The sequence below is a fragment of the Chiloscyllium plagiosum genome, chromosome 28 (genome assembly GCF_004010195.1).
Source record: "Chiloscyllium plagiosum isolate BGI_BamShark_2017 chromosome 28, ASM401019v2, whole genome shotgun sequence".
Taxonomy (NCBI): Eukaryota; Metazoa; Chordata; class Chondrichthyes; order Orectolobiformes; family Hemiscylliidae; genus Chiloscyllium; species Chiloscyllium plagiosum.
The window spans coordinates 14,168,438-14,195,529 of NC_057737.1; the positions used below are offsets into that span (position 1 = coordinate 14,168,438).

The 27,092-nt window shown below is 41.2% G+C and overlaps 1 protein-coding gene across 1 annotated transcript in view; it reads left to right on the forward strand.

Moving 5' to 3' along the window:
• The window catches only part of heatr6 (HEAT repeat containing 6), a 66,297-nt gene that overhangs the window by 482 nt on the left and 38,723 nt on the right, over nucleotides 1-27,092 (forward strand). The window contains exons 2-6 of the mRNA XM_043718907.1: nucleotides 14,426-14,533; nucleotides 17,567-17,707; nucleotides 19,848-19,963; nucleotides 21,438-21,552; nucleotides 24,528-24,629. Of these exons, the coding sequence (XP_043574842.1) occupies nucleotides 14,426-14,533; nucleotides 17,567-17,707; nucleotides 19,848-19,963; nucleotides 21,438-21,552; nucleotides 24,528-24,629 (582 nt within the window). The remainder of the gene's footprint in view (nucleotides 1-14,425; nucleotides 14,534-17,566; nucleotides 17,708-19,847; nucleotides 19,964-21,437; nucleotides 21,553-24,527; nucleotides 24,630-27,092) is intronic.

Genomic DNA, 27,092 nt, shown 5'->3' on the forward strand with positions numbered 1-27,092 from the left:
TTGATTAGAAAAATGGGTAATTTTTTAAAAAAAAAAGCATTGCCCCTCCCCTCTTCAGAGTAAGGGAGTCCAAAACTTGGTGGACCTAGGTTTAGGGTGAGAAGGGAAAAATTTAAAAGGGACAACCTTTTCACACAGAGGGTGGCACGTGTATGGAATGAGCTGTCAGAGGAAGTGGTGGAGGCTGGTACAATTACAATATTTAAAAGGCATCTGGATGGGTATATCAATGGGAAGGGTTTAGAGGGATATAGGCCAAATGCTGGAAGATGGGATGAGATTAAGTTAGGATATCTGATTGGCATGGAGGAATTGGACTGAAGGGTCTATTTCCATGCTATACATCTCTATAACTCTGTCCTTCTGGTCTATTGGTTGGCATATTTAAAGGGGCACAATCTTGTAAACCTCCCCCATTTCAAACACAAGTTTTTCATCCCATTTCTTGCTGAACTCACTGCTCAAAACCTGGTCGAATCTGCCATACTTATTCACAGTTACTACTTATTTAAAAGAAATGCTTCATCTGTTGGAGAGCCCTTTGGAATATCTGGAGACACTATACAAATGCCATTGTGTCTTTGACGGTGTGTGTTGTTAGAATGATTTGGATGTTGAGAAGGTGAATGCCACTTCATCATTATCCACTGTCTGCGAGTACACATGTTTTTAAACAAGGTCTGCTTGATAATTATGAATGGATTGTTAAGGACCAGAACAAACCCCCTCAAAATATATTGAGAAGATAGCCCAAACCCTAACTTTTTCTTATTTTCAGTGTAAGTGTAAGAGTTTGCATTCCAGATGTAATTCAATTGGTCAAACTACTCGACTTTAAGCAAAACACACTTTATTGTTACACAACAGTTACACAATCCTTCATCTGAAATCCTTGGGGGCCAGTTGTTTTTCGGATTTTGGAATTTTTCAGATTTCAGAATGAATGACATTTTCACAGTGAAATAAAAAACATATTACCAAACAGCAGACCCACTTTTGACTAGTACAAGCTCTGAGACACAATTGACTCCTGCTGGTGATTTGAGTTGAGTAGGTGTGGAGCTGGGTCACATTTTTGTATGCCAAAACAACCTTGTTATATAGAAAAGAACTTCATGAAAGACACTTCAGATTTCAGAATTTTACATAAAGGATTGTGTACTTAAAATAGAGACGAAATAAAAATAGAACATAGAACAATACAGCGCAGAACAGGCCCTTCGGCCCTCAATGTTGTACCGACCTGTGAAATATTTTAAGCTCATCCCCCTACACTATCTCATCATCATCCATGTGCTTATCCTAGGATTGTTTAAATCTCCCTAATGTGGCTGAGTTAACTACATTGGCAGGTAGGGCATTCCACCCCCCTACCACTCTGAGTAAAGAACCTGCCTCTGACATCTCTCTTAAATCTATCACCCCTCAATTTGTAGCTATGCCCTCTCGTACCAGCTGACGTCATCATCCTAGGAAAAAGACTTTCACTGTCTACCCTATCTAATCCTCTGATCATCTTGTATGTCTCTATCAAATCCTCTCTTAGACTTCTTCTTTCTAATGAGAACAGACCCAAGTCTCTCAGCCTTTCCTCATAAGAGCTTCTCTCCAGACCATACAACATCCTGGTAAATCTCCTCTGCACCTTTTCAAATGCTTCCACATCCTTCCTGAAATGGTGCGAACAAAACTGTACACAATATTCCAAGTGCTGCCACACTAGTGTTTTGTATAATTGCAGCATGACGTTGCAGCTCCAGAACTCAATCCCTCTACCAATGAAACCTAACACACCATATGCCTTCTTAACAACACCAACCCTCTGCACATCCACACTACCAAGAATCTTTCCATTGACTCAGTATTCTGCCTTCCTGTTATTCTTCCCAAAGTGAATCACCTCACATTTAGCTGCATTGAACTCCATTTACCACCTCTCAGCCCAATTCTGCAGTTTATCCAAGTCCCCCTGCAAACTGCAATATTCTACCACACTGTCCACTACTCCACCAACTTTAGTGTCATGTACAATCTTACTAACCCATTTACCTATGCCTGCATCTAAATCATTTATAAAAAATGACAAACAGCAATGGTCCCAAAACAGATCCTTGTGGCACACCACTAGTAACTGGACTCCAGGCTGAATATTTTCCATCAACCACCACTCACTGCCTTCTTTCAGAAAGCCAGTTTCTAATCCAAACTGCTAAATCGCCCTCAATCCCATGCCTCTGCATTTTCTCCAATAGCGTACCATGTGGAAGCTTATCAAAGGCTTTACTGAAGTCCATGTACACCAAGTCAAATGCCCTACCCTCATCTACATGCTGGGTCACCTCCTCAACAAATTCAATGAGGTTTGTGAGACATGACCTGCACTTGACGAAAACATGTTGACTATCGGAAATCAAATTGTTGCTTGCTAGATGATTATAAATCCTATCTCTTAAAATCATTTCCAAAACCTTTCGTACAACAGAAGAAAGGCTCACTGGTATATAATTACCTGGGTCATATCTACTGCCCTTCTTGAACTAGGGCACAGCGTTTGCAATCCTCCAGTCCTGCGGTATTATACCTGTAGACAATGACAACTCAAATATCAAAGCCAAAGGCTCAGCTATCTCCTCCCTAGCTTCCCAGAGAATCCTCAGAAAATCCCATCTGACCCAGGTGACTTGTCTACTTTCACTCCTTCTAGAATTGATAACACCTCTTTGTAACTAACCTCGATCTTTTCTAGTCTAATATCTCGTATAAGAATTGGTTTAACAGTAACTCTATTAAAATGCTTAACAAAATGATGTATGTTTTAACTATGACTAATTAACTGTTCCAATATAGTAACATTCCACAAACATTCCCTTGGCAAAGGCAAATTCAGTAAAATAGATTGTCTCACATGCAGCAGGAAGAGAGCCCCAGGTTTTAGCTGTAACAGAGAGATGGAGAAGAGTTTCTACATCCAGCCTCAGAACCCCAGCAGCTGCAGAAAGTTAAAACTAAAACTCCTGGTTCTGTGGGAGCTTGGCCCTACCCATTCAGACTACTTTTATTGATCCAACTTTAAAAAATAACCCCAAGGCCTCACAATCTGTTTACTTTATTGGCTTTGGTTGTCACCTCTGTCTCAATCTTTCTTCATTTTTAAAAAAAAGGATAAAATACATCTTTTAAAGCCAAAGTATTGTCACATGGTTCCTTGGTAAATATTTATTCTGCTTTCCTGAACTCCCAAGATCACTTGTAGAGTCTGTACTACCAACCTCACTGCAGTATAAATTGGAGATTAACCTTTTGGGTTCCTTGGTTGTGGTACAGTACTGCACTGTGTAGTACAAAGTAACTCACTGTTAATTTTTGTTTGCTCACTTGGAAAACAACTGGCTGGATGGCCCAAGTCTTATGTCACACAGTGAAGCTTCTGTTCTTGTGCCAAAAGCATTGTCAACTTGACTGTGGTTCAGTCAATGAAAGAAATGAAGAATGATAAAGTTGCACAATTTGTTTGAGGGCAGTCAGCACCAAGGAATTGTACCTCAGCATCTTTAAGGTTTTGTATGTAAGTGATGAATTGTGGTGAGATGGATCGCCTGATCTTTTCTGTTCCTGCATAGATGTAGACTGTTGTATTTGTTGACATAACAAATTCAGTTTAACAACATAACAATTACGTGGCGCTTTTAACCTACTAAATTGTCTCGCAGTACTGTGATTTGTTGGATATGAAGTGTTTCACATGCTTACAATATGCTTGCTTGTTCATCTCAGGAAATATGGGGACAAAATAGCAAGGAATCATCGTGACATGCATGATGTGTTGCATGTCTTATTCTCTTCTGTTATTAACTTCCTTAAAAGGTAATGTTGTACTAATGATTCTTAAAATGGATTTCAGTCATTTGGTTAGAAATGGGATTGAATGTTCTAGGGAGATAGATGAGTTAACCTTGGATGGATCAATAAGAGGCATGTACTGCAGAACAGCTATTATCTGGGGAAAATCTTAAACTTCTCATTCTGCTCACTGCCCTCAGATATACATAATGGGACGTAATAACAATGCAATTTGCAAGAAGTAATTTTGCCAGGTCCAATGAACTTGACCTATTCCCCACTTTGCGTCCTAAACTTCAAAATAATGGTATCCATTTAAATATGTTTCTAATTTAAACTGCACAGAAGAACTGATTATAAATATTCCAATATCTTCATTGATTTTTTTAAAAAAAGGAAGTTCTGTTGATTTGGCACCACGGAAAAACATTGCAGGAAATGTCCAATAATTTCTAACACTAAAGATTTGTATTCACGCAATAATTGTACAAAGCCTTTTGGTAAGCTTTGTGGAGTGGAACTGTTGTAATTATGCATCTGTCTACAGGAGGACTTTCAAAAGAATGTGACTGGGAAAGAAGAACTGATTTTAGTTGGGCTGGATTGTTATGGAGCTGCAGCACTTTCCATTGAATATCCACTTGATTATGTAGTTCTGACAGGCTTTTTTTTTCTAGTGTGCTATTTTGGTACATCTTGTATATTGTTTGCATTCAAGTTCTCCTTCTGGTTGTACATAGAAATGAGGGGAACACTTGCTTTGGAGGGCAGCCTGTGGCTGCCACATGACTTGTTGACCATGAGACTCTCTGCTCTTAGTGCCTGCTGTAAATATATTGAAAGTATTTGTGGATTGATAATCAACTACTTTGACTACACCATGAATACATCTTCCATGGATATCAAGTCCTGGAACTGGACTTGTACACAGAGCTACTGGCTTAGAGACAGGAACACTAACTACTGGGTTATAAGACTTGCGCATTTTAATATTCCCTGTTTCATGAACTATTGTCACAATCACATGACGTACTTGGATAATTTCTGCTATTTAAAAGTGACTGCTGTCCTTCCAGCCTGAAACCAAGGTATGACTGAGGTATTCATTGGAAATCCTTGTGATCAATCTTGAAGCAGCCTTGCTTTTTGATTTTTTTTTTAAAAAAAACCATAACTCATTGATTGCTACCAGCTTGCAAGAGATACATGAGGAATCTCAAAATGGTGACAAAGGAGAAATGAAACTAGTTTCTCAAAGATAAAAAGGCTCTGAGATACCTTTTTATGTATAATGTAAACTATTAATCTGGCCCAGGAGAGGATGACTGCAGAATTAACCATACCCCCTGAGGGAAAAAGGGATTTTATCACTGGTGTTCCAGCAGCTTGGTCAGTGTAAAGTGTAGTTTGTTTTATGAAAGCACTGCTTATGCAATATGAATCATTGGAAAATACTGCACGTCTACCCAAATCAGTCTCCCGATGAGACTGTCACTGTTAAGGATGGTATTTGTTCCCTACCTGTGACTGTGCTGGGAAAGTTTGAGACAACTGTGTAACTCTCAAGGTCACTGCAGAGGATAGTTAAGAGTTGCTTACACTTAAAGTACACATGTACCAGCCCAGGTGAGGATGGACAGGTTTCCTTCCCTGCTAGAGATGAGAGAACCAGTTGGGTTTTAATGCCAATGCCAACTTTTACTGGCACTGAAATTTTGTTTTTAAATTTTTCAAACTCAATTCAAATTCTTGGACTCCCATTGCCTGGATTATTAGCCTGAGCCTCATGAAGATTAGTCCAGTAGAGGGACTGCTCAACAACCAAATACTGCAATATCTGGTGCAGATAGATGTAAAGTACTACTTACGAGTATGTCAGAACTTCATTTGACTTTTCTCCAAATGCCAATCACTGCAGTTTTCCTGCATGTATGATATCAGGACATAAGTTGTATGTTTTTCTTTTCCCTTCAGGTCAGTTGTTCCCACCCAACTGTGCTGCATTTTAGAGCCCACTATTATCTCCAAGAAGGGTGATGGGATGCTGGAGGTTACTAATAGAACGTGTGCTGCAGAGAAGCAGGGAAACTCAGTGGTTATCAACTGAGTCAATCATGAGGTTCTTAATAGAAGTAACAATTAACTCCTTGCAGATGTTGCCCTCCCCTCGCTCATTCTCATCAGTTTCTAGAGTCTTTAGGGGATTGTATGTTTTGCATAATCTGGTTGATGGCAGGTGTTGATGCCTGGATGCATTCCAGGAACACTCGGAAACCCACTGACATAGTTAGATTGCATAATATTGGAATACACACAATTAACAGGCTTGGTTGGTGTTTTTGTCGATTTAGGACAGAAGTGAAAACGTGATATTCCTGCTGCATGATATCCTTCTTGGATCTTCTTTCTACCTGACCATAGAGACCATTATCACCTTTTTTATTGGTTGCAGTCCAGCACATCATTCACTGAAACATCTGAAACACTGTCAGATTTTATCAGAGTCTGATAGTCATTTTTTAACAGCACTCACAGGATATAGGCATCGCTGGCAGGGCCAGTGTATTTTGCTGATTCCCTTTCCAAATTTCCTTTGAGAAGTTAGTGATAAGCTGTCCTCTTGAACTGCTGTAGTGTGTATGATTAAATAACTTACACAGACCTTATGAATGGTAGCTCCAAAATCATGATCCATCAGTGAAGGAAGTGACATGGTTCCAAGTCAGGATGGTGTTATTCCCATGCATCTACTGCATTTCTCCTTCTAGAAGGAAGAGATCATGTGTTTGCAAGGTGATGTCATAGAATCATAGCGTCCTAGAGCTGTACAGCATGAAAACAGGCCCTTCGGTTCAACTTGTCCATGCCAACCAGATATTCTAAATAAATCTAGTCCCCTTTGCCAGCATTTGGCCCATATTCCTCCAAATCCTTCTTATTTGTATACCCATCCAGATGCCTTTTAAATATTGTAATTGTACTCGCCTGCATCACATCCTCTGGCAGCTCATTCCATACATGCACCACCCTCTGCATGAAAAAAAATTGCCCCTTTATAAATCTTTTCCCTCTCACATTACACCCATGCCTCTAATTTTGGACTTGCACACCCCAGGAAAAATACCTTGTCTGTTCACCCTGTCTGTGCCCTTCATGATTTTATAAACCTCTATAATGTCATCCCTCAGCCTCCAACACTCCAGGGAAAGGAGCCACAGCCTATTCAACCTCTCCGTACAGCTCAACCTCTCCAACCTTGGCAACATCCTTGTAAATCTTTTCTGAACCCTTTCAAGTTTCACAATATTCTTCCTGTCGTATTGCATGCAGTATTCCAAATGTGGCCTAACCAATGTCCTGTAAAACCGCAACATGACCTCCCAACTCCTATACTCGATGCACTGACCAATAAAGGCAAGCATACCAAACGCCTTCTTCACTATCCTGACTATCCGTGACTCTACTTTCAAGGAATTATGAACGTGCACTCCAAGGTCTCATTGTTCAGCAACGCTTTGAATTAAATGTATAAGTCCTGCCCTGATTTGCCCTACCAAAATGCAGCATCTCACATTTATCCAAATTAAACTCCACCTGCCATTCCTTGGCCCATTGGCCCATCTGTTCAAGGTCTCATTTTACTCTGAGGTAACCTTTTTCGATGTCCACTACCCTGTCAATTTTGGTGTCATCTGCAAACTTACTAACCATACCTCCCATGTTCACATCCAAATCATTTATGTAAATGCTAACAGCAGTGGACCCAGCACTGATCCTTGGAGCATACTGCAGGTCGTAGGCTTCCAGTCTGAAAAACAACCCACCACCACCATCGAGCAAATCTTAAACAAGTTGCTGTGGTTAACCGTGTACATAGTAGATGCTAGAAACACTGTGCATTAGTGGGGAGAGAATTCCTGTGAAGATAGTAGATGGGGTGCCAATCATGTGGGCTGCTTTGTCTTGAAACTCTTGGGCTTCTTAAGTGTTGCAGGTGTTACGCTCATCTAGGTAAGAGGCGAGTAGTCTATAACACTCTTGACATGTACCTTGTAATTGGTGAAAAGGCTTTGGAGAATCAGGTAGCAAGTTATTCACTGCAGAATTTCCAGTAAGGCTCGTGTACAGTGGGAACTCCGAGACTGTTGGTGGTGCATGATGGTAGTACAATTGAATATCAAGGACAAGTGGTTAGACTGTCACTTTTAGGAGATAGTATGAGTTTCATCTTTGAGCTATAACTTCAGTACTGCATGATAATATAACCAATTCCAAATGGTTATAAGACTAATTGCCTACACTACTGAATAATTGTTTAACTCTGATTTTTAGGTATCCATATTTACCATATTCTAATCCCAAATGGCTTTAAGGATGGCTACAGACATTGCCCAGTAGTCTCTACTCTCTGTGTGGCATAAATTAGCTTTAAAATTAGGTCATCATGAGGTGGATTATCATACCCAGTCATTATGTCTATAAGAACTTTGTACTAATTTGTACTGTCCTCATATATTACCTAACAGGAAGCCTTATTTTAAATTTTATCAAGTCAGACTTATATAGTTTATCATATTGTCTCATGCTTGCCAGTTTACAAAATTAGTTTGGCATACAGGGGCAAAAACAAGATCTCATTCTATGGAGAATAACAGCTGGTATTTGTGTATAATTAGTATAATATATGCCTTTTGCGAATGTATTTTCAAACAAAAAAGAAACTTTTCCGGATTGTAGTTTCTCCATGTCAGTTGCAGTTAATTATTACCAATTAAGGACGGAGCAGCAAACCTGACTTATTTTACTTGGCATTCCTTGATCTTCTTTCGTGACTACAGATGTGGACAATTTTGATTTTTAAGGGTTTCAAACAGTTCATAATATTAGCAGGATAGGTATTAAAATTGAACTCACAATTGCACCCCCTACCCCTTTATGCTGCCTGTGCTGTTCTGCTGTTCCCTGACCATGCCTTCAATTTCTGGTCTTTCCGTTGCCATTCTTTTCCTTTAGCTGTCGGCGATATCTTTTTTTTCTAGAGTCCTGATTAACAGATGGTGGCAAACTGGGTGATTCCGAGTCAGCAGCTGATTCAAAGCTTCTTAAGTTTGCTCCAATGCACAACAGCACTGAGATTTTACTGTGCAGCCTGTGTGATATTATCAAAATATCTGTGAAATTTTACAGATAAACCATTTTAGTTTATTCTTGCTCATCGTCCTTTTTACATCCTTTAAGAACATCGCACTTAATGATTCAAAAATCTATTTAAATAATTTTAGTATCTAGCCTTCACAACTCTATGGAGTGGAGAATTCAAGACGTTCAGTACTACCTGAGAAAAGGGATTCTTTCCATCTCAGTTTTAAATGAGAGTCACAGAATAAGTGGCAATGTCCCCTTTCGAGATTCCCCCACTAGAGGAAACTGCTTCTCAACATCCAGCCTGTCAAGCCTCCTCAGAATCTTGTAGATTTCGACAAAGGTATCTCCTCATATCTCTAAACTCTCATGATTAATAGCCTAAACTATTTAGTCACTCTCCATAAAATCCCAGGAATCTGCCCAATGAATCTCTTTTGAATCCCAGTCAGTGCTAATTTATTCTTTCTCAGATGTGGGGATCAAAGCTGAGGACAGTACAGTCCATAATATTAGCAGGATAAGCATTAAAATTGAACTCATTTTTGCACCCCCTGTCCCTTTGTGCTGCCTGTGATGTCCTGCTGTTCCCTGACCATGCCTTCAATTTCTGGTCTTTCTGTTGCCATTCTTTTCCTTTAGCTATCGGCGATTATCTTTCTTCTAGAGTCCTGATTAACAGATGGTGGCAAACTGTGCAATCACCCAGAGTGTGGGTCCGGTTAAAGCCGTTTCAGATATCCGCAGTTTATCATGGCCTGACCATATTATAGAGAACGTTCCAGAACCAGGGGCCAGGGGCTGCTGGGAAGGTAAATTTCCCATTTAAATGAATGGGTTCGCATCTATCCACAGTTTTGGGCTTTCGCAGTGAGTCTTGGAAAGTATCCCCTGTGGGTATGGAGGGGACTACTGTACTTCAGGTGCTGCCTCACCACACTATGTATGATGTAGCCTGGAAAAATACATTGTTAATGGTCAAATACATGAAACTGACCATCAGCAATCTTCAGCATGCTTTACATAAAAGAGGATTAAGGCTATTACAGTCCAAGTAAAGCTACCTATCTTGGATTTTTCTTTTAGCTGTTTCTATCCTGTAATGATTGCAGGAATGGCTTAATTTGTTTTTGGGAAAGGTATTTCATTTTCACTTTGTTGGTATGTGTGCAGTTTTAAAAAGAAACATTTTTGTTTTAACATTGTGCTTTTTTTCATGTCCTATACTTTCCACGTAGAGAATGTGCATTGGAAACCAATTTGTGGGCATTAGCCAAAATCATGATGTATCCTGTGGTCTGTATTCAGCATCTTCTGCATAAATGTCCATCAATGATTAGATCTTTTGTGGGAGCCTTACAGAGGTATCACAGATACCAGTCTTCAGCCAATTCATTTAATTCTGAGTGATATCAAGAAATTGTTGAAGGCACGGTTACTGCAAAGGCAATAGGTCCTGACAACATTTTGCAATAGCACAGAAGACTTGTGCTGCAGAACTTGCCACATCCCTAACCAAGCTGTTTCAGTACAGGTACCCTACACTGGCACCGACCTGACAATGTGGAATGTTGCCCCAGTGTGTCTATACACAAAAAGCAGGACAAATCCAACCATTCAATCAGTCTAGCCTCAATCATCATTAACATGATGGAAGGTACCATCAGCAGTGTTATCAAAGTGCTATCAAACAGCACCTGCTTAACACTAACCTGCTTACTGATGCTCAATGCATGTCACACAAAAGAAAGGTAATGATCATCTTCTTAAGAAACAACCTTCCTTCACTGTTGCTGGGTCAAATTTATGGAACTCTCGACCTAATATTATTGTGGGTCTACTGCAGTGGTTCAAGAAGGCAGCTCAGCACCACCTTCACAAAGACAAGTAGAGGTAGGCAGTAAATGCTGGTTGAGCCAGCAACACCCAAGTTGTATGAGTGAATTAAAAATAAATTCCAGTATGCTCGCTGGAACAATTACACTAAGACTGAGGGTCAGGTGCAGATGGTATAGGATGAGTCCATCAGAAATTTGCAGTGATAGGAGAAGATCAAATACATTTCAGTGGAAAATATGTTCCACAAATAACTGTCTGTGTTTCTATTGCACTTCATGCAGAAAAATGATCCAAGTGCTTTAAAAAAGCAAAAGCAAAAATGGAATTCGGCTAAAGAGCAAGATGTTAAGATATTAGGAAGCTGAAGTAGCAGTGCAAAACTCACAAATGACAAGGCTCTTAAATATGTTGTTGACTTCGAGAGCTACTGAGTATAACTTCTCAGACAGTCACCAGAGCCTTGTCATTGGGTCTGTTGCTTCAGCCATTATCCACATTAAAAGTGTGATAGGTGTTGTTGCTGTTTTTATTGTCTCATTGTAATTGATCTTTTCCCAACACTGCAACTTCTTGTTAGTTCTCATCCTTTATTATCTGTACCTGACCTGCATTCTGGTGGTATCAGTTTCAACTAGCTTAATGGGATCCCACTCATTGAAAAGTTAGAGACCAATCCAGTGGATTGTGTGTATGCCGTGGGGGAGAGGGATGTACTGCAGGGAGCAGGCATGCAAAGGAAATATGTCGTCCTTGCCCAGTCTGGCTTACCTGTGACTCCAGACCCACAGCAATGTGCTTGTCCCTTAACTGCCCTCTGAAAATGACCTAGCAAAACAGTCAGTTCAAGAGGCAATTAGGGATGGGATGCTGACCCAGTAAGTGACACCAACAACTGCTGAACGAAAAGTCAGAAATAGATGAGTGACCACTCAACCTGCCTTTGGTGATGATCACCCTGGTATGATTGAAATGTTTATAGTGCTGCCGTTCAGGACTATTTCTGCTTTCCTCCACCGTCTAGTTGCACTTGCATTTTAGCCAGAGCTTCAATGTGAAGCAAAACTATGATTAGATACAATTAAATATGAATTTATGGCCTGCCATACAAATGCAACACAACTGGTACGCTTGTATCTCCTTATTTATTTCTGACAGCCATAAAGCAGGAGCAGATGCCATATCACTAATAAGTTGAGAATTGTGGAAAATCCATTATAGACTCTCGAGTGTATTGGTTTTCAAATTTGTTTCTGGCATCTCTGAATGTTTTACAGGGTCACCAGATTTGGGTTTGGAAATATTGCACGTGGAGAGTACATCTTGTAAATTCTGCATTCTACATTTTTCTACACTTGCTTACTTACTCCTTTCCTGCTTTTCTTATTGAAAGAGGATTTAATATTAAAAACACTTTCTGCCCTGTTTGTGTAATTTCCCCTTAAGCAGTTGACTTTCAAAAATGCTTCAGGAATTGGGGGTCTTTCTCATTTCATAAAACCAGTTTAAAGTGAAATCAAAATAGCTGTGCTTTTCTCTCTAGTTCTCCATGTAAGAGTTTGATAGATGTTCCATGAAACATTTTGATCCAGTTGCATATTCCAACTAGATCTTGGGAAGTTTTAGGTCTCTGCAATGATGGTAAAGTCGTCATAGTCCCAGGGGACATGAGGCTACTCTCTCATTAGAGAGAGAAGACTAATGGTGAGTTTAACCTGAGGGTCACCACATCTCAGGCAAGAGGAGACAGCTCTTAATAGTAACCTTAGCCGATGCGGGAATTGAATCCACACTATTGGCATTACTCTTTATCACAAGCCAATCATTCAATTAACTGAGCTAACTCCAGTCACTTTCATATAATATATAATATTAGTATTGGAAAATATTATTATTGATATATGCTAACATAGTAATAAAGTGTTGAAATTCAATGCTCATGGATTAATAACTGCTTGCCTGTTAAACTCACTGGCCAGTGTCATAAAAGTCATATCAGCATGGTATTTCAGCTGTGTGGAATGGAGGTCAACACCTTATTTATAAGAGCAGGATTATTATTAGGACTATTCAACAATATACATGACAATGACATAATGCAGAGATCTTATTTCACATAAAGCTAGGGTTTCACTTGGAATGTTTTCACTTGGATTTCATTAAAGTGAATGGTCAACAAGTGAAGTCTTTATATTTCTCCTGTCAACTGTGCACATAATCTGGGTACAGTTATAAATGCTGGACTTGTAAAATGGTATTGTACCTGAAAAGAGTATTTTGCACGAACAGCAGAAGAGTTTAGCACTGTACTGATCTTGCTGGTAATGTCCACATCCTATGAAAAGATAAAATAATTGCAACATCAGACATGGTGAATAAAAGCTTGCTTCTAGCAGTACTGTTGCGGTATTGATTTGAGAGCATCATGCAAGAATCGTGATTTTAAGATGGACTGGTTTGGGTCTAATATTTTCTCCCTACATTGCCTTGATGGCAGTACAGTAACTAAACTGGTGATATCACAGAATTAAAAAAGCCATTCCTTTAAAAAAACTTCATATCTATTTCTGGTCTTCATTTATTATTAAGGGCACTTCTATATTTAACTGGGTTTTGAGAGAGCAATGCTCGTCCTTCATTTGAGAGTACTGTCCTTCCTTATCTGTGGTTAGTATGTCACTACAGATTAGTCAGAGGTCTTCAATTTAGAAAAGGTAAATCTATTTGTCTAAACATATACTGTCAGTGCATGAATATGGTCCACAGGGGCATGTACTATACAGAGTTTGTGAATTTATACTGTCCAGTGCCTCCGTTTGGTGTAGGTCCATTGGAGAATGCCAGTTTAGAAAGTGGAGAGTTTCCCTTTTGGGGAAATCAGATCTCAGTTTTTCAAATTAACATCCTCTAATTGCCCTACACTGAACTAGTGGAAGCTCGTACTGGCATTTTTTTTTTGCAGTAATGGAAAGTCGATATTTTGTGTCTTTAAAATAAAACAATGGCCTGGAGAGCCCATGCCTGGTAATGCAAACCTGCACCCCAGTGTAAGAACACTGGGGCACCAAAATGAATCAGGACAATTAGTAAGCTATGTAGGAGGCAGGGATTTTGTGGCATATCTGGAGACTCAGCAGAAAGTGGCTTGTCACTGTTGCTGGCTAAATAGAAGTAAGTAAATTTTAAATTCTAAATGTCATCGCACTACAAGAGCTGCAATGTTGAAGGAAGTGATTAAGAGGATTATGTCTGCGAGTATTTAAGATAGGAACTGATATGGAAGTGTTAAAATCAGAAAATTGCAATTTAAATCATGACATGGAATACAGGTATAAACTGTTGGAAGGCAAGTGATGTAAATCATCCCAATGTGATGTCAACAAAATGTAACGTGAAAGTGCAAGAAATCCTTTACTACAGGACTAATATGTAAGGTGGATTGTTTGATCAGGTCTTATCTAAATTGTGACAGGTTTCTGAATCTTTATCACTGTAAATTATAAATAACCCTTCAACCATGAGAATGAATTAATTGAAAGCTTGTTTGGATGAAGGATGAACTTTGAGAAGTCTCAGTCATCTTATTTTTCTCATATCTCAATTGCAGCACGTATGTTCCTTACTTGTCCAAGCCTGTCGACTTGTCCAGTTAAACCAGGAGCACCTCGTAAACAAAATGTGTCAACTAATCCATCATTTGCTTAACCGCTTACAGGTAGGAACCTACATAAACTACTATATTTATAATCCCTGCTATTTATAGTCCCTTTTTGTTTGCATTTAACTGGTTTCTAATTCCCTTCCAACTGCTGTTTTCAAGTACTTATACTCAGACACATTGAACTAATCTATTTGTTTCATTAAAAAGTCTAGTAAATGCCTATCTTATTCAGATAACAGTAGTGAATGGAATGGTTACAATTATCAAAGGTTATAAAGCAATATGTTCAGCTCTTGTGGAGCAGTGTTAGTGTCCCTACCACTGTGCCAGGAGGTCCAGTTTCAAATCCCACCTGCGCCAGAGATGTGTCAAAACATTCCTGAACAGGTTGATTTTAAAAAAAAAAGTAACATTAACTAACTGAATGGGAGAACAAGTGCAAGGGGCTGAATGGTTAAGTCTTTTTCCTGTGATAGGAAATGGAGTTAGAGTATCATAATGTTTGAATAGGTAGCATTGGGGTACTAAACCATCTGACATACAACATCACAGTTTCAATCCCTACCATGGGCTTGAATCGGCTGGAGTGATGGCAGAAGTTTAACATTTAAAGCCTGGACTCAGAAGAAGAGGAAAAAGAAATTGCTCTTATGAACCCTAGTGGAAAGTGTGTGAAGATGTTGAGTAGGACGTGATGGGGCTTTGCTGTTGTGCCACTTGCCTTTCCCATCTCCAGATTGTGTTTAAAATATAGCTATTTGATAGAAGTATCAATGAGCAGGATATTCGCAAAACCATATTCCAATACTCAGAAGTGCTTCAAATAGAAGTTATAAGTTAGTACCCAAAGACTGAAGACTAAAGAAAGACTTGGGCTTCTTGGTCTTGAACACAGACCTTTAGGAGGTTATTTCATGGGCCCTTAAGGTAGTAAAATGGAAAAGTATATGTAGAACAGCACTTCATAGCACCAGAACTGAGGCCACTATGAACCATAACGAAGTTGTTGTGTTGAAAAATATTGTCTCTTCTGTTCTAAGATGAAGAATTTTAATAATGGAAACTGGGAACAATGATTGCAACTGGACAAATGGGTTCCACCACTTTATCTTAATGCCCCTTACCTGCTTAGATTCCTTACAGTGTGGAAACAGGTCATTTGGTCCAATAAGTCCACACCGACCCTCCAAAGAATAACCCACCCAGACCCATTTCCCTCTGACTAATACACCTAACACTATGGGCAATTTCCCATGGCCAGTCCACCTGACCTGCATATCTTTGGATTGTGGGAGAAAACCAAAGCACCTGGAAGAAACCCACGCAGACACTGGGAGAATGTACAAACACCCACAGACAGTTGCCTGAGGCTGGAATCAAACCCAGGTCCCTGGCGCTGTGAGGCTGCAGTGCTAACCACTGAGCCATCATGCCGCCTCTTGATTCCATATCCTTTAAAATTCTGATATGCTTCGGAGTACCAGTTGGTGGAGGATGGAACCTAGTCTCCGGGACCAGTATGTGGAGCATCTGTGTTCTGCACACACTAACCAACTCTAACTTCCAATTGCCATCCACTTTAATTCCCCCCTCCTACTCCCCCAGTGACATGTCCATCCTTGACCTCCTCCACCATCAGAGTGAGGCAAAACTGAAACTGGACGAACAGCACTTTGTATTTTGCCTGGGAAGCTTACAGCCCAATAGCCTCAACATCGACTTCACCAGTTTCAAAGTCCCTCCTCCTCCAGCTTTATCCCATGTCTAGCCCCTCCCCTCCTCCTCACCTCCCTGACCTGTTCTAACCTGCCCAGCTTCCTATTCCGCTGCACCCTTCCCACTGACCAATCACAGTAACCTCCTACTTGCATCCACCTATCACCATTCCACCGACCCTTCCCCCCAGCCCCACTCTCCTCCCTTCTGTTTTATTTCTGCGCTTCCATCCCCCTCCCCAGTCCTGACGAAGGGTTTCAGCGTGAAATGTTGACTTTCTTCTCCTCTGATGCTGTCTGACTTGCTGTGCTTTTCCAGCTTCACGTCTGTTGACTCTGACTTCCAGCATCTGCAGTCCTTACTGTCTCCTGTTGAGATTGCACCTGTCCACTAGTGTTTAGTAACTTCTGAATACTGATCCCTAAACCTCACAGCTCCTCCACGGTTCCTGGTTCCTTACAGTTTAGAAGATACTCAGATCTATCTTTCCAAAGAAAATGACCTTGCATTTCCCTTCATTAAGTTCAATTTGTCACAGTTTATCCACTCATTTAACTTGTCAATTATTCTTACTGCTTTACCTTCACTGTTTACCATGTCACCACCTCACTTGGTGGTGTTAGCAAACTTAGATAGACAGTTCTCGCTTCCTTTTATTTAAGTCAGTGATAAATACAGACCCCGGCACAGCACTCTGGGGAACATCAGTCACATCCTGCCGATTGGAGTACATACTCATTATCCCTTCTCTCTGTTTCCTGACTCCTAAGCAGTTCTCCAACTTGAGGGTTGGCTCCAATGCCACACTCTTTCATTTATGTGAGCATCTCTTGTTTAGAATCTTATCAAAGGCTTCTGGAATTTGATATTAAAAAAATGGACACTCCCTTATAAGCTTTGTTAGCAAAACTCTTCAAAACAAAATTAACCAAGTTAGATCAATAGTTGTGATTTGTGGAGTGTTATTTACATCAAAATAACCTTCCACCAATCACTACAAGTTCTCTCTGATCAGTTCATCTTCATCAAAGTGATAAGGATAGCTGGAGAACAGCAATCAGGAAGAACATCTCCCGATAAGGGAGATCCAATGACATTTGGTCTGCTTGAATTGGCTGCTGAGACATTGAATACTCTAACAGAAACTGTTTGGGGGCAGTGCAAAATATTCCCTAATGGCTTATAAAAGAAATGTAGAGAAGTATTTTAAGACTTCTGTTTTTAAAGGTACAGGGTGAAGATTACATGACATGTTCTTCTAGGGAGCCACTGTTAGTAATAGGTGGCCAGCTGGTCTGTTTTCTGTTGAGCTTTTAGAGAGAGGAATGTTGGTCAAGACATTTGGGGAATTAATTTTTGTTGTGTCCCAAGGTGACAGTGGATGAACAGAGTTTGGATCTCCTACTTTCCTACTGCATCCGAGCACTGCAGCAGTGTAACTCCTGGACCCATGTGGAAATACTGCAGGCAGTGGCTGCCCTTGTCTATGGTAATGGGACACGATGCCAAAAGGTACGTTTGCTTTCTTTTTTATTTAAAGGAAAATGTTGTGTTGCAGGCCATATCGGTTGGTTATTCAGTGTGGAGCAGAGTCAAGCAGACCATACAAAATGCAGATTTGATCCTTGATCTGAGTCAGTGTTTTTAATAGCATGGGAAAAGGCTCTTTGGCCCATCATAACCACATTGATTATCTATCTATTTCTGGTCCCATTGTCCAACACGAGGTCTGTAGCCTTGTATGCTATGGTATTCCAAGTCGTTGGCTAAATACTTCATAAACATCTTGAGGGTTCGGGCCTCTCCTGCCCTTTTTAGGCAGTGAGTTGCAGATGCCCACTAGTCCCTGGGTGAAAACATTTTCCCTCTAAACTCCCTGATCTTTACTTTAAAACTCTGCCCCTGATTATTGACCATCTACGAAGGGGAAACGTTTCTCCCTATCTACTCCATCTGTGCCCCTCATGAATTTGTACACCTCCTCTTGGCCTTCTCTGCTCTTAGGTAAGATCACCGGTCATCTAGTCTCTCTTCTCAGCTAAATTGCCCCAACCCAGGCAACATCCTGATGAATCTACTCTGCAATCTCTCTAGTGGAAGCTCAGCCTTCCTATTTTTTAAAAAAAGGAAATTCTGCGGATCCTCTAACTCAAAAACAAAACAGAAATTGTTGGAACAACTCCGCAGGTCTGGCAGCATCTGTGGAGAGAAATCAGAGTTAACATTTTGGATTGAGTGACCCTTCCTCAAGGTCCTCAGGCCTGAGGAAGGGTCACTCAACCCAAAACATTAACTCTGATTTCTCTCCACAGATGCTGCCAGACATGTTGAGTTGTTCCAGGAATTTCAGTTTTTGTTCCAAACCTCATTACAGCAAGTCAAGTGAGTCAAAGAGGGACAACAAGGAGAAATAATCTTGAACTGTTTGGAGTGTGCTGCCTTAAAAGATGGAGGGTTCAGATTAAATAGCTTTCTAAAGGCAATTTATATATAACTAACAAGGGAAAAAGGTGCAGAGTGATGGAGTGTGAGTAAGGTGACAGGGTAGGTGGGTGGTGGATTGGTTGCTCGGATGAATCGATTCGCTCGTTCAAAGGGCTGGGCCAAGTGATCGCCTCCTGTGCTGTGTGATTCTTTGAATGTATTTAGAGGAGAGGGGAGAAATATAAATTTTTTTTCCAAACATTTTGGATGCAGAGATTTTAGCTCATTTGGTTATGTTAATAATGAATATTGCTGAACTCCCATTGAATTAGTTTTTTTTGCTCTGTTACCATGGAAATGGAAAAAATAAATTGGAAGGAACTCATGTAAATCTGCAGTAAAGTCAGAAAATTACAGAAATACTAGAATCTGAAGAGAAAAAAGGTCAGATCAGTGTTTCAGGCCTTTTATCTGAAATGGACCTAGTCATAGATAGCTATGTTTCCTGACATTGTTATGTTGTATAAAATGAGGTGGAACCTCTGTCTATTGATAGAGTTCCATGGTGACATTGTTCCAAACTCTGGGGATGTTGCTATCTGGCTAAAAAGGGCAGGTTCCTGGGTCTTTAGCCCTGCGTTGGCAGCAGAACCTCGGAGTAGCATTCCAGTTGTCTAAGAGGGGAAACTGTGGGATTAGATCAATTGGATTATTTTCCCCCTGAAGAATTGGGGCTGTGATGAAATGCTGTGATATTGCAGCTCTCCACAGGCATTTTGTGACTGGTCCCATCGAGGTGTGAAACTGATTGTACTCCCAGAGAAGCCATACAAATTCTCCAGGACACTCCCCTCAAACTACTGCCAGCCCCGATTAGGAAAAGGTCAAGAAATACTGTAGCTCCCAGCTTGGATTCTGTTTACAAAGTAATGGGAGCAGGAACTTAGTGAAACTGGATTTTGCTCCAGATTCTGTCATGCGTCTCAGCAGAGTCCTTTCCTCTAACCCTTCTGGGAAGCTTCTTTCTACTGAGGTGTCTGGCTAAAGTGACAACCTGAACTTATTCCTTGCAAATACTGACAGATCTACAGCACTGCCTTTTCCTACGTTTCTGTTTTCATATGCATTTTCTTTTTGCTTTTCCCTGTGATGCTGAGAGGCATGCAGGTCATTAACTTCAATCAGTTAATTTTGAGATGTGTTGTCTGTATTTTGTGTTTTCCTCTAGTTCCTTCCAGACCTGCTGGGGAAAGAAGGAATCTTACTTCAGCTTAGCACACCAACCCAGCCAGACGTGGACCTGCGGAGGGCTGCGGTGTATTGCATGGCCAATCTCTGTCTTGGGTAAGTTTTCAAATATAAAGTAATTTGGCCCAGGTTTGTTCACAGTTTAGCAAATATTGAAACTTCAATTCCTTTATATTCCTCACTGGCTAGTGCCATTTTAGGAAAGAGAAAGACACTAGGGTGGTAAGATTTAGAGTAGTTTATCTTCAAAGCTTTTCCCTGGTAGGCTGACAGGATATGAATTAGTAGCAAAGTGAAACAACCTGTTCACTACTTGGAATGCACTGCTCTGTCCTGTTAAAATGCAATCTTCCATCTAATAGTTAAATTGAAGAATTGTTTGATGACAAAAAGATTGTTGGTTTTACAGTTTCAGGGCATGACAATGGAATTTTATGTCTTTTTTGATTAGATTATTAATTCACTGTTTAATTCTCTTCTTGGGATGTGGGTATTGCTGATATGTTTGTTTGTTGCCCATTCCTAATTACATTTTGAACTGAATGAATTGCTGGGATATTTCAGAGAGCAGTTAAGAATTGTCCAGACCCAATTTCTGTGGGTCTGGACTCTCCATGTAGACCAGACCAGGTAAGGATAGCAGATTTCCTTCCTTAAAGGACATTTGTGAGCCAGATGGGCTTTCTTGACGATTGATGATAGTTTCATGTTGCTATGTCCGAGTCTAGTTTTCACTTCCAGATTTGATGTGGGCATCACCGACGAGGTCAGCATTAATTGCGCATCCCTAATTAGTCTTGGAAAGGTTTTGTCAAGTTGTAATATTGAACCGCTGCAGTCCATGTGATGTAGACACTCCAACAGTTTTTGTTTGGGAAGAACGTCCTGGCTTTTGACCCAGTGGTGATGAAGACACCTCAAAATATTTCCAGATCAAGATGATACAAGATGCTTAGAAATGGCAGTTTTCCTAAGCGTCTACTTCTTTTGTCCTTCTGGGTGGCAGAGGCCTTGAGTTTGGAAGGTGCTGTGGAAGAAGCCTTGGCAAGTTATGGCTAGGCATCTAGTAGACTGTTACAAACTGTGCATGTCAAGGCAATGTTGAAAGGAGGTTTGACCAAAATGTTCTGAGTTGATGGGAATTAGAAAATACATTTATTTGCAACCAATATTGATTTTTGGTCCTTAAACTTTTTGTTTAGGCAATAGGATGGAGACCAGAGTCTGTATGATTCTGACCTGTATTCCAAACCCACAGGCCCCACTCTCCTGTGACCCCCTTCATCTGACACACCATAGAAACACCTTTCAAGGCTGAGGAACAATGGTCCCTGGGTGTTCATGGCAGTTGGCCAAAGCAAATTTGCCAGATTTGTCTCTGGCATCATACACTTGCACTTATGTCGTTGACAGCATAAGCATAATATAAAAGTACATTAAACCATTCTCCCACTTCATGGGTTTCATTGGTTTATTATAAACTGAGAATGTGTATCTGTGATAGATGTGAGCTGTTAATGCAAATATTGCACTAAAATTTTAAAGGATTATTTCACTTTCTTGCTAATAGTATGCCTGGACAGCCATACTTGGATGAACCGTACAAAACTGTGGCTCTACAAACCTTTCTCATTGTGATGCGGAACCCAAGGTCTCCTGATGTTGATGATGTCACCGTATGTAAGGTAACTAATAAAGTGTGATGGTACAATTATTTCTAATCACAATACAAGTTTAGCTCCTGCTGCTAAGTAGCTAATTGCTGGGAGGTGCATTTAAATAACCAGAACACCTTGACTTTTACAGGTAGTTTTCCGATAACATGGTAGTTGCATTCCAGCAAAACCTCGCTTAATTGAAATAATGGGGCCTATGGGAAAATTGGGGCAGACCAGCAAAAATATCACCCATGGTCACTCAAAAATCACCCAGAAGTCTAACGCAAAGTATATCACAGCCTGAATGAAGGTTGAAATCATATTTATTAACGAAACAAAAGTAAATTTAACACAGTACATTTATAAAATGTAAGAAAGCTGCTCTTTGTACAGTATCTCTCTCAGAAAGCTGCTCTGTTGGCAGCTTACATCAGCACATGTGCAGAATGGCATGCAGACTGGCACCAACGTCGCAAATACGCAGACGCCGGCATATGTGCAGAATGGCAAGATCATCGGCACATGCGCAGAATGAAGCGCACGAACCGATCCCCGCTGGAATCGTGCTATTGCCAACAGAGGTAAACGTACACCAAAATACCGTTCCCTAATTTTTCAGCGAAGTTATAGCCAATTGCGCTGCTGAAACATGCATTATCCCAGAACTACCTGTATTTTTCATTTCATTTTCTGTAGGGAATTATCTGGCTATCACTTAATTCCTTAGCACGACAGAAAGATTGTGGGGTCAAGTCCTGTTTCAGACACTTGAGCACATGATCTAAGCTGATACACCCAGTACAGAATTGAGGGAATTGACATGCCATCTGTCTGATGAATTGTTAAACTGAGGCTTTGATTGACCTCTCAGGCGAATGTAAAATATTTCAGAGGATGATTCATAGAGCAAAAGCGTTCTCTCTGACTAACCTTTATTCCTTAATCAATTCTTCTTGTGGAGAGTGGTGCATGTATGAAATGAACTGCCAGAGGAAGTGATGGAGGCTGGTACAATTGCAGCATTTAAAAAGCATCTGGATGGGTATATGAATAGGAAGGTTTAGAGGGATATGGGCCAAATGCTGGCAAATGGGACTAGATTAATGTAGGACATCTTGTCGACATGGACGAGTTGGACCGAAGGATCTGTTTCCATGCTGTACAGGTCTATGACTCTAAGTAAAACAATAAATCCAGTTCCATAGTTTGTTGCTGCTAGGGGGATTTTGGTGTGCCCAAATGGCCACTTCATTTCCTACATTAAAATAGCAGGTAGACTTTAAAAGTATTTGTAAGATGAAAAGTGCTTTGGGTTGTCCTGTGGTTGTGAAAGGCCCTGTATCTATAACATATGTGCAATACACAAAGTCTTTCTTCTTTCCTTATGTCATACAGTATGAAAACTCATGTTGCTGTTTTCATGACATTCACAATTTCATGGCCACAAACAGCTCATGATGTCCAGATTATGTTCGATAATGAGGGACATCTAGGGAATATTCAAATATTTTTAAGACCGAGGTGGATAAATTTTTGTTAGGCAGAGAAATAAAAGGTTATGGGTAGAGGGGAATGTAGAATTCAGAATACAAACAGATGATCTTACTGAATGGTGGATCAGACTCGGGGATTTGAATGTCCTATTTTAGCTCCCATTAAAATGACGTGGGTATTGCTTGCTGAGTATTATTTTCTGCTGCTCTTCATCTTGGCAAGTAGCACAGCTTAAATGTTAAGACTGCTGCCATTATTCAAACAAATATAATAAAAATTAAATTAATTGTTAATCCCATTGCTGCAACCTGCTCATAGGCTCTGACACAGACCACGTAGTTAACTGTTGGGATGTGGCTGGACCTTTGATTATTACCTGTGTTCCTGTGGGGATGTTACCTGACCTTCTGCTCATCATTTCATTGTGATAGCTTTGCTCAGCCAGAGTTCACCATGTGACAGCCTGGTTTTGAGTTGACATTGCACAGTGTCTTAGATTTGCTGTCTCAACAGCCAGCACTGTTCTAAGTGAACTCCCTTGTTTTGTGTTTGTTTCTTTTCAGCAATCTGGTCACAATGTTTCTGTTCCCTTAGATTGAGGGAAGTGTCCATGATGTGATGAAAAGCATCTAGTGTATAATAATGTTCCAAAGTGTATCATGTGGTTACCGATATGCACAAGGACTCTAGTGACAGAATTTGTTATGAAACAAAGTTCTGCTGTATGTGATCAACAGAAAAGTAGCTTTTGTGAGGAAGCAAGACCTTACAGGTCACAAAGTCAGTTAAGTTGTTCCTGACTGTTGACAATTGTGCATACAACCTGTTCAACAAAATTCAGTTTGCAAAGAACCCAATGTTTGTGACCTGAATTTTCACTGTACAGTAAGAAAATTGGAAGAGATGAAAATGGAGACTTTGTTCTACATGATTCTATCTTCTGAAACAGTGTGGAAGATATCAAAGGCTGTGTGAGTCTGGTCTTTTCTAAGTCCAATTTCCATAGAATGAGCATTCTCCAAGAGAAGCCATTGGAAAGTGATCAGGACCTGGAAGCATGGCTTCCTATCTGTTGCCCCTCCCAGTCTATGTTTATATTGGTGAGTGTTACACCATACGATACATCTATCCATTGAGCCACAAAAGAGATTTTGAAAGGATTTCTTTCAAGACTTTTTAAGCAGAGGATTTTTGTGAATTTGTCTCCTGTTTAATTTTCTTCTACGAGTCTTGGATCCCTGCCACTTTCTGGGGATTGACAGATTGGTGATGTTTGCTCTGATTTTATGCTCCCCTCACTGGAGTGGTGCCTGACCTTTCGCATAAGTAAAGGTAATAGTTGGGAATGTCACAATGTTAGCACTGACTATGTTTCCACTGCCGTTGCATCAAGTGTTCGTGCATCAATTCACCATGCTACTGTACTCAGACTTTTGCCTGTAAGTGAAGATTAGGATACCTGCATATTCTCTGGTAGTAACTTGACATGGTCGTATTTCTTGTTTCAGTTGTTGCAAAATGCATTGAAAGGCATCCATTCCATTCTGAATGCAGGGAGGATTAATCTGATGCAAACTGATCAACTAGGGAATCTCCTTGCAGTTCTAAAGGTAAATATTTCTAAATTAACAACAGTTTAACATTGTTGAACAGAGTATGTTAACAGTAGATAGATCTAGAGAAGATCCATTAAGGTGGACAAGTCCCCATGTCCAAATGGGATCTATCTCAGATTACTAAGGGAAGTGAGAGAGGAAATAGCTGGGGCCTTAACAGATATCTTTGCAGCATCTTGAACATGGATGAGGTCCTGGAGGACTGGAGAATTGCTAATGTTGTCCCCTTGTTTAAGAAGGGTAGCAGGGATAATCCAGATAATTATAGACTGGTGAGCATGATGTCAGTGGTAGGGAAGCTGCTGTATAAAATACTGAGGGATAGCATCTATTTACATTTGGAAGAAAATGGGCTTATCAGGCAATAGGCAACATGGCTTTATGCAGGGAAGGTCATGTCTTACCAACTTAATAGAATTCTTTTGAGCAAGTAACAAAGTTGATTGATGAGAGAAGGGCTGTAGATGTCATATGCATGGACTTCAGTAAGGCATTTGATAAGGTTCCCCATGGTAGGCTGATGGAGAAAGTGAAGTCACATGGGGTCCAGGGTGTACTTGCTAGATGGATAGAGAACTGGCTGGGCAGCAGGAGACAGAGTAGTAGTGGAAGGGAGTCTTTCAAAATGGAGAACTGTGACCAGTGGTGTTCCACAGGGATCTGTGTTGGGACCACTATTGTTTGTGATATACATAAGTGATCTGGAGGAAGGTATAGGTGGTCTGATTAGCAAGTTTGCAGATGACACTAAGATTTGCAGCAGACAGTGAAGGGGTCTGTCAGAGAATGCAGCAGAATATAGATAGATTGGAGAGTTGGGCAGAGAAATGGCAGATTTGCCCAGAATCTGGCCAAATGTGAGGTGATGCATGTTGAAAGATCCAATTCAAGAGCGAACTATACAGTAAATGGAAAAGTCCTGGGGAAAATTGATGTACAGAGAGATCTGAGTGTTCAGGTCCACTGTATCCTGAGGGTGACAATGCAGATCAATAGAGTGGTCAAGAAGGCGTATAGCATGCTTTCCTTCATCGGACAGGATATTGAGTACAAGAGTTGGCAGGTCATGTTACAGTTGTATCGGACTTTGGTTCGGTCACATTTGGAATACTGCGTACAGTTCTGGTCGCCACATTCCAAAGCATCCACATCCTTTTGGTAGAGGGTGCAGAGGAGGCTCACCAGGATGTTGCATGGTATGGAGGGCACTAGCTATGAAGAGAGGTTGAGTAGATGAGGATTATTTTCAATAGAAAGATGAAGGTTGTGGGGTGGGAATCTGATTGAGGTCTACAAAACCATGAGAGGTATAGACAGGGTAGATAGCAAAAACTGTTTTCCCAGAGTGGGGGACTCAATTACTAGGGGTCACGAGCTCAAGATGAGAGAGGAAAGATTTAAGGGAGATATGCATGGAAAGTTCTTTATGCAGAGGGTGGTGGGTGCCTGGAGCATGTTGCTAGTGGAGCAGGTAGAAGCGGGCACGAAAGCGTCATTTAAGATATAGCTAGACAATACATGAATAGCTGGCTTCCGCCCCCACCGACCATGCAGCCTCCGCGATCGCCACCCAGACAACCGCCTCCACGAGAGGGTGAGAGGTTGGAGTGAGAGAGGTGGACAGGCTTTCGCAGCAACCTCCGCCCCCAGTGACGTCACTCACCTGCACAACGACCACGCCGCATGTATCTCTGCCCCCGCGCCTAACTCTGCCCCCGCGCCTAACTCTGCCCCCACGCCTAACCCCGCCCCTACTCCCAGCTCCAGCCTCACACCAGGTCCTAGCTGCCAGCCCTGTTGTATTTTCACCATCCCCCCAGACCGGCCCCTCTGAGGATGAAAGATCAGTCCTCAGCAGGGGCCTCACCTTCATTCCCCTACGCTCCCGCATTAACGAGTTCAACACACGGCGAGACATCGAACAACGCTTCCGCCGCCTTCGCCTCCGCGCCTACTTCTTCAACCAGGATTCTCGCCCACCCTCTGACGACCCCTTCTCCCACCTCCAACACACTCCATCCACCTGGACACCCTGTGCTGGCCTCTTAACCGCCCTCGATCTCTTCATAGTCAACTGCCGCCGTGACATTAACCACCTCAACCTGTCCACCCCTCTTACCCACTCCAACCTCTCACCCTTGCAACGTGCAGCCCTCCACACCTTCTGTTCCAACCCCAACCTCACTATCAAACAGGCAGACAAGGGAGGAGCGGTGGTAGTTTGGCGCACCGATCTTTACATTGCTGAGGCTAAACGCCAGCTCGCGGACACCTCCTCCTACTGCCCCCTTGACCATGACCCCACCTCCCACCACCAAACCATCATCTCTCAGACCATCCATAACCTCATCACCTCAGGCGATCTCCCATCCACCGCCTCCAGCCTCCTAGTCCCATAACCCCGCACTGCCCGTTTCTACCTTCTGCCCAAAATCCACAAACCTGACTGCCCCGGCC